General features: G+C 49.8%; 1 protein-coding gene across 5 annotated transcripts in view; it reads left to right on the forward strand.

The window, feature by feature from the left end:
- The window catches only part of CAPZB (capping actin protein of muscle Z-line subunit beta), a 173261-nt gene extending 167283 nt beyond the window's left edge, over positions 1-5978 (forward strand). For 4 of the 5 annotated variants that reach the window (XM_020973228.2, XM_020973227.2, XM_020973224.2 and 1 more), the window contains 4 exons: positions 33-98; positions 1235-1311; positions 2539-2651; positions 5109-5174. In XM_020973228.2, coding sequence (XP_020828887.1) covers positions 33-98; positions 1235-1311; positions 2539-2641 — 246 coding nt within the window. In that variant the 3' untranslated portion in view covers positions 2642-2651; positions 5109-5174. Of the gene's footprint in view, positions 1-32; positions 99-1234; positions 1312-2538; positions 2652-5108 lie in introns of all 5 variants that reach the window. The other variant, XM_020973225.2, reaches the window with a different exon arrangement.
- The last annotated feature ends 2211 nt before the right edge of the window (positions 5979-8189 follow it).

The following is an 8189-nucleotide window of genomic DNA, read 5'->3' on the forward strand; positions in this document are numbered from 1 at the left end:
CAATTACATGGGGCCTGTCTGTATTTTTACAGATGGAGAAAGACGAAACCGTGTGTGACTCCTCCCCACACATAGCCAATATCGGACGCCTGGTAGAGGTAAGCACTTGAAGGGCCCAGGGCTGTGTTGGTTTGGGCACTCTCCAAGTGGGAGGCTGAGGCTGAGATGGCCAATTTGAGCGAGTGTTTTTGGGTGCTTGAGTCCAAGGTGGGTGAAGTATTTCACCCACTCCCATGGCCAAATCCCTCATTACACTGTTAGCCCTAAAACCTGTTCGCCACTTTGGGACTTTTACTTGACTTTCTCTAGAACCAAAGACTTCAGAGCTAGGAGAGACCTTGAGATGATACTTGAAAAGAGCTTGACACAGTGTTGGCCCACAGTTGGTGCTTAATAAGTGCTTGTTCCTTCCTCCCTCCTTAAAGAGACGATAACATTCGACCCATTCCTCCTCCTACAGAGGAGGAAACTAGGCAGGAAAAGCAACCTATCCAGAATGGCTTGCCTGAGATGAGAGCCCTTGCCTGTCTTCTTTGCGCTTTCTCCAGCTGCATAGCAACTCCAAGAGGTTTTCCGCTTTTTAGTTCTTGGAAAATTCTTGCCCGTCCATCTGGTTGGATGTGGGCTGGACCACACATGACAAAGTCACCTTCTCCTCATAGCATCAGTGTGGAGTAGGTTCCCCAGAGACTGGCTTGCTTTCCACATCCCCATGACCTGATCTGTCCCTGGTTGGTTGAATGCAAATGGAAACCTGAAGGTACTGAAAAGAATGACTTTGTGGAACCAGCGCTGGCTGCTGCTTTAGAGTGACTCAGTCCATACCAGGGCTTTTCCTGCTCCTTCTGACCCCATGACAACCCCAAATTTCCATGGAACAGATATTTGTGGACTGCGTACGTGGAGACCCAGCCTTCCCTTTCTGGACCCTGGCCCTGGTGTTCGGGGCTGCTCTGCTACTTTGCAGTTATAATTGAGCCTTGGTGACCTGCAGGGGTTGCAGAACTCGGGCGAGGGTTCCTAGCAGGAATCTAAATAGATTATTGGCTTCTGGAACTGCCTGTTGGCCTTGGATGATGAGAGAAAGGCTTCTGTGTCCTGTTGTGGGCCTAAGCCTCCCTCGGACGGTTATAGTGAGACACAGGAATGGAATTGTGGGGGTGAGAAGTCTCTGGGTAGGTGGGGCCCTTCACACTGCCGACCATGATCCCCAGCTGACTCTTTCCCTTCATAGGATATGGAAAATAAAATCAGAAGTACGCTGAATGAGATCTACTTTGGGAAAACAAAGGACATTGTCAACGGGCTCAGGTAACACACTCCTCCATCTTTTTCTAAGTCCTCAGTGGTGTTGGGGCTGTCCTCCCGGGCCCGTTTAACTCCCCCCGTCTGCCTCAGGGCTTTGCGGGCTGTTGGCTGGTTGGTGAGTGGGCCTGCACGGGCCCTGTGGCTGACAGCCAGAGCAAGCCCGGGAGGGTGGATGAAGCCTTTTCCCTGGAGTCCTCTCTGCAGATACAGTGAGACCATATCAGCACTAGCCACATTCACATGGTGGCAAGAAGACTAGTGACTAAGAAATGTAAATTACTTTCATATGTGATTCCCTGGGTATTACTGACCAGGGTAGGTAGGATTTGGACAGGGCTGCCAGAGGTTCTGAATATGCCCTCAAGACTTAGCTAAATCACTGCTTTATAATTTGAAATGTAAGGGGCAGCTAGGTGGCTCAGTGGATAGAGCACCAGCCCTGAAGTCAGGAGGACCTGAGTTCAAATCCAAATCTGGCCTCAGACCAAACACCTGACACTTAGGAGCTGTGTGACCCTGGGCAAGTCACTTAACCCCAGTCGCCTAAAAAATAAGAAGAAGAAGAAGAAGAAGAAATGTAAAAAGAAATCTCCCCTTGAGTCCCCCCTCAACCATTTATCTTCCTTGGAATTTTCCAGTCCCCAACTGGGAAATCCAACACCAGTCCTTCCAGCTGGGGGATTTTGCCTGGCATCTTGGCAACACATCCCTCCTGTTGCTGTTAGAGGGACTTATACCTCACTGTGTTTTAGGGGAGCTCCCTGGTCCTCAGGCAAAATGCTCAATGGTGGCCCAGGTTCCATGAAGTGAGAGACCCCTTGTGAAACTCCTACCCTCATTAGGACCCTCTCTCTAAGCAGGTGGCCAGCATCAGAGCACTACCTTCAGTGGATTCCAGCACTCATGCACATCCCCAAGGGGGACCCAGGAAATGTCTCTTTAGTGTCCTTTCCCCTCCCTTTTTTCCTGCCTGATGCTGTTGAAGCCCTCTGGGAAAAGCCAGAGCAGGGCTGTTCCCTCCAGACTCGACCCCTAGTCCCTCACCTAGGGGAAGGGCTGGGGTTTCCCCTCCTCTCTTTCTCCTCCCCTTGTTTTTCTGACTTGTGAGTTTGTTTCTGCCCTTCATTTTTCCTTTGCTCCCTGCAGGTGTCTCTCCTCTCCCGCCCCCCTGTCCCTGGGTCCTTGTTCTTGGCCCATTAGCTTCACTTATTTCTAAACTACTCTCTGTAGATCTATTGACGCTATCCCTGACAACCAAAAGTTTAAGCAGTTGCAGAGGGAGCTTTCTCAAGTGCTGACTCAGCGCCAGATCTCCATCCAACCCGATAACTAAGCCGATCCAGGTACCCGCCTGCCCACTGCAGAGACGCAGGGAGGCTCCTCACTAAACCAGAGCGGTCCTTGTGTACAGCCACTAACCTCCCACCTCCTCGGGGGGCTGATTAACAAGCAAGCACCGTAATCCTGCAGGCTCCTGTCGTGTCATCTACCTCGTGTAACAACTAGATGCTCTCGTGTGGTGTGTGTGTGTGTGTGTGTGTGTGTGAGAGAGAGAGAGAGAGAGAGAGAGAGAGAGAGAGAAAGTGAGTGGGGGTGGCCTTGTGTGCCCCCACACACCAGGCAGGGGTGTGCATGCATGTGCCTGCCCGGGGGCCCATCATTTCCACTCTAGTCAGAAGTTGAAATGTACGAACGTGGTCCCTTCTCAGTTGAGTGTTGCTCTAAGATGGACTGATTGCTTTTGAGCCAGGAGCCCCTGAGCAGCAAGGCAGTTTGTCCACATTCTGCCTCCCGCTGCCTCCATTTTCCATGGCATGGAGCCAAAAGAACATTGGGTCTAGAATCGGAAGACCTGGGGGGTCCTCTTCTGGTGCTGTGGCTTAGTGAGCTGTGACTTTATTCAGTCACTTCTGCTTTTGGGGCCCGTGTCTCCCCATCCATAAGACAAGGGGGCTGGGCCCTCCAGGTTTTAAGTCTTGGCTTGTGGCCTCATTTGGTCCAGTCGGGAGCCCCCTGAAATTGGCAGGTTACATCTTTCCCCTGAAAAGAGGGAGAACAGCTAGGGCTCAGACCAGGGAAGCCCTTCACCGAAGATGGCTTAGGATGGGTGGGTCAGAGCCCATTACTTGACACACCTCCATGGAGGCCAGGAATGTTTTAGAAAAAGGCATTGCCAAGAATCAGGCCCACTTGCATCCTTCCTCTGGGTCCTTCACTCAGAAAAGAAGGCAGTAAGCAATGTGGTTACCCTGCCCGCCCCCTAAACCAGCCCAGCTTTCCAGGAGACTGTTTCCTTGTGTCCCCCCTCCTTGAGGGGCAGGACCGGCTGACCTCGGAGAAGAGGCCATGACATTTCTCTGCCTGGCCTCCCAGTGCCCTTAGCAACGACTCTTGGAGCCTGGTCACCTTCCTTACTGGGGACAGACACTGACCAGTCTTCCCACCTCCTCCTGATGATCACAGATGTCCCCTCGTGATGCTCCCCTCAGAGAAAGGGAAGGACTCTTGCTTGCTGAGGACGGCTAGGACACATAACTGCATAGATACAGGCAGCATCTCCAGAGAGAAGGGAAGCAATAGGAAACAGAAGCCCTCCACAAAGGAAGGTCTGCATGGTCAGCCAGTGTGGAGCCCAGTGTGCTGGGGGGGGAACTCCCCCGGGCTCCCAGGCAGGGCTGGCATGAGCCACCTCAGGGCAGGCAGACCAAATGGACGATGGTCAGGGGCCTCGACCAGAAGCCCCTGCTCTCATAGCGTTCTTCCCCATCTGCAGTGCAGCCCGCTCCTCTTTGCTGTCAGCATGGCCTCCTAATGGAGCTGGAGTCACACCGTGGGGCTGTCGTTTGGGCTGCATTTCCTTCTTGGCCAGTCACCAGCATTGCCCGTTGTCCCCTCTTCTGCTCCCAGACTGTCCTCCCGGCTCCTCAGACATTCATTGAATTGGACCATGAGCCTGGGCTCACCTGGCCCTGGAGGCCCAATAATAGTCTGGCTCTTGGTGCTTTTTCCTTTGTATTTCAGCCTGTCTGAGCCTTTCTGAGGCTAACTTAGGTGACAGGGCATAGAGGCTAGGGGAGAAGTGAGACAAGGGAACTTCTTTTCCAAAGCAGCAGCAGCCGTAATCGAGGCAGACATCCGAAAGCAGTCCTGGCAGGTTCACCCACTGGGGCTCTTTGTACTGCAGCCATGGGGAGTGTGAGCATGGCCACAGACCTGGCGCTTCACCGTGAGGACGCAGGCTCGGGCTTTGGGGCTCCTTCGCAGCGGAAAGCCTTCCCTGACGAGTCCTCCGCGCCCACCATCGGGGCTTCTTACCTGGGTGTGTCCCAGATCCCCTTGGTGGCCAGCCTGCGGAGGCTGTGAACCTCCTTCCCCACATGATCAGGATGGCCCCCCTGATAGCTGTCTAGGGACCCTTGGACCTCAGGTTAAGAACCTATGTGCTAGATTGGAGAACCTTCACCACCCCCATGTCTTGGGACTCCCAGGAGAGCGTGGCCTTGCCTTTGCCTAATTGTGGTGTGCCCCGAGCCTGCACCCTCCCCCTCAGCTCTGAGGAAGGGTCTGAAAGATGATGATGTGGGGAAGGGGTGATGAGCCTTCTCTCCCAAGAGTGTGTTTAGCTAGGAGCTATGCAGGTAGAGAAAGTCAGGCCTCCCCTTCCCCCAACCCATACCAGGGGACTGCTGTCCCTCCTTCTCTTCTTCCCCTTCCTGCTCACTCTTCCCTCCTCCTCCTCCTCCTGGTCCAGGTGTCACCTAATCTAGGGTGTGTTTTTCTTTTTCCTTCCCTCCCTACAGGTCTGTGCAGACTTTTGCAGACAAATCAAAGCAAGAAGCCCTTAAAAACGATCTGGTGGAGGCTTTGAAGAGGAAGCAGCAAAGTTAAACTATTCTTCCCGCTAACAAGCCACGCTGTGCACTCACTAGATTCCTTTCTTAGAGAACTCTGCCTCCGCCTCCCTCCCCCATGTCACGTAACAATCCGCTTCCGAGCTGCGCCATCTCTCCCGTGAATAAAGCTGTATAAGCCTTCTCAGTCTGAGACCGACTTTCCACCACATTTTCCTACAAGACCTTCCTTCTGGGTTTCCATGGAGACCATGAGTTGTTGTTGGGTTGGGGTTTTTGTTTTTGATTTGTTTTTGGGTTGTTTTTTTTTTTGTTCTCTCTTCCCCCAGTGTCCCCAATCCATTTATAGGCATCAAACACAGTCCATCTGTCTGTCCAGGCCTGCCCTCCCACCTTTTTGTTACATTGGTGTAAAAAATGTAAAACAAAAAAAATTTATGAAATACTGTGGTGTGTGAAAGAGGAAAAACTGGAAGTCCAATTCCACATGTGTGTGGGAGTTGTTTGGGGTGGGGGTGGGGGGACCCAAGAGGGATTGGTGAGGGAGGGGAGGCAGCTCTGAGAGGAGGCTGAGGTGGGTCCTCAGTGTTGTTCTCTAGACTCACCCCCAGTCCCAAGGAGACGCTATTTTCGGGGGAAGGGTGGGGGGGAGGGAGCGGGAAATCTGCTTTACCGTTCTGCTCTTCTATCTAGCCTGAATCCAGGTGCTTTTCTGTCGATTTTTATGGAATGCAAAAAGGGTTTTTTTGTTTTATTTTGGTTTTTTTTGTAAAGCTTAAACTGAAAAAAAAAATTAAATAAAAATAAATCTACATCTTATACTTGAGCCTCCATACTTACGAAAAAAAAAAGAAAACATCTAAAAAAATAATAAAAAGAAGCTGGGAAGCAGTAAACATCTACCTCCTTGATTTATTCCTTGGTCTTTCTCTAGCTTATGGATTATTCAGAATTCTGTGCACCAGCATGGTAGGATGGGATGGGCATTGAGGAAGTGTTCTGGAGCCCAGGCTGGGTTTGTCCAGGGCCAGAAGTGGATCCTTCCCAGCAGTTTGTTGGGCACGGATCTGGCAGGAATGTTGATCTTTTACCAACTCCTTTTCTCTCTGCTCCCATGGCATACTTAACATAGGATTCAGAGCTTGATTTAGTCCAAACTCCTTCCTGCAGAAGATAACAGGCCCAGTGAGGTGACATGCCTAGATCAGGTCACAGAGCAGGAATTCTAATCCAGGGCTCTGGCTGCTGCCCACTACACCCTTACTCCACATAGGAGCTTTGTTTCTTCCACTGACACCCCCAATTTGTCCCCTTTTCTGTTGTCTAGCCCGTGCCTCTCCATCTTCTCCACAATGAAATCTAAACTACTAAGATCTAGATAAGGCTTATAGCCATTTTTCTCTAAGGGGGTCTAGTAACCCTGTCAAAAAAGGCAGTAAGGTTAGTCTGGCATGACCAGCTCTTGAGGATCACCATCTTATCTTCCCTTTCTTGATACCCACTGACTATTGTTCTAAAAATAGATTTTAGCATCGTGTTAGGAATTGAAGTTAAGCTTACTGGCCTCCAGTCGACAGACTTCTTTCTCTTCCCTTTCAAATTAAGACCCACGCCTGTCTCTAGGAGGTCCTGGGTTACCCTTTCCACAAACTTTCAGAGATCACTAGCAGATTCTCAGCTATCACGATTCCTTTAAGGAGCCACAGACGTCAACCATCTCTTCCTGCTAGCTTGAACTCATAACACTTCAGAGAGCTCTACTAACTCCCCATTTCTCTTGAGTTTGCACCCCCCAATGAGCCATTTTGTTCGGGCACTGTTCTCTCCAGCTCACTGACCCTAAAGAAGATGCAAAGTTGAGATAAAACATGGTCCTTTATCCTCATGTGTACATAGTCTGGTAGGGCGATATAAACATGAGTAATACGCAGTATTACATGATTAGTACACTAGAGATTTCAGAACAGTGCTATGTAAGGGGGAAAGATTGTTGCTAACAAGGGATCAGAGAAGCAAATGAGTTAATATCTGTGAAAGTGCTTAGCACGTGACTGGCATATATAGTAGGTGCTATATAAATAAGTACACATTTCCTTCCTGAATAAGTGGCATTTAGATGTAACTTGAATGATGGGTAGGATTTCAACATCTGAAGAGAGGGAGGGAGGAGATCCCAGGCATAGGAAACTGAGCATAGAGATGGGAAAATGTGGAGCGTATGAAGGGAAAGGGATGGAAGGAGGAGGACACAGAGTATGCTTGGTAGGAGTGTACGTTGTATGGAAGGGAGTACGAGAGATAGGGTAGCGCCAGATTATGGTGTGGTAGAAAGAGTTCTGGGCAAAGGGGAGACAGTTTCAAATCCTGCCTCTTGCCATTAATAGCTATGCGCTCGGATTCATCTTTAAATGGGAGGCTACTTTAGAAATAACTAATGTTGAACTTTAAAAGTTTACAAAAGTACTTAATGCAGCCAAGCTCCGGTCTCTCCAGACGTTGTCCAGCTGTCTCCAGCGTGATCTGGTGCCACCCTACTTCATCTTAAAATAGTCAAGTTAGCATTTATTAAGCACCTACTATGTGCTGGGCACTGTAGTAAGATTTGGGAATATGAAAAAGAGGCTAAAGAGAGTCCCTGCCTTCAAAGAGCTCACAATTCTCCCTCCACGTGGCATAGCTCCTCATTTGATCCTCACAATACTCCTCTGAGACAGGTGCTTTTATCTCCATTTTACAGATGAGGCTGAAGGGTTCATCCATTTGCCCAGGGGTCACTCAGTTACTAAGTGTCTGAGGCAAATTCTAACTTGGGTCTTCCCGACTCCAAGCCCAGCTCCCTATTCGCTGCACCACCGAATGAGATGTTTGCAACGTTTTATGTCAGTTATGATTCTTACACATTTAATAAAAATTTGAGATGCCATCCTCATTATTATAACATCATGTGAAAAGTGTGTTAGATGCCAAATGGTGTTTCATCTTTGAAGGGGAAAGTTAGCACTTACAGAGTAGCATATAATCAAAGGTTTC

Source organism: Phascolarctos cinereus, unplaced genomic scaffold, assembly GCF_003287225.1.
Source record: "Phascolarctos cinereus isolate Bilbo 61053 unplaced genomic scaffold, phaCin_HiC Scaffold_726;HRSCAF=1367, whole genome shotgun sequence".
Classification (NCBI taxonomy): domain Eukaryota; kingdom Metazoa; phylum Chordata; class Mammalia; order Diprotodontia; family Phascolarctidae; genus Phascolarctos; species Phascolarctos cinereus.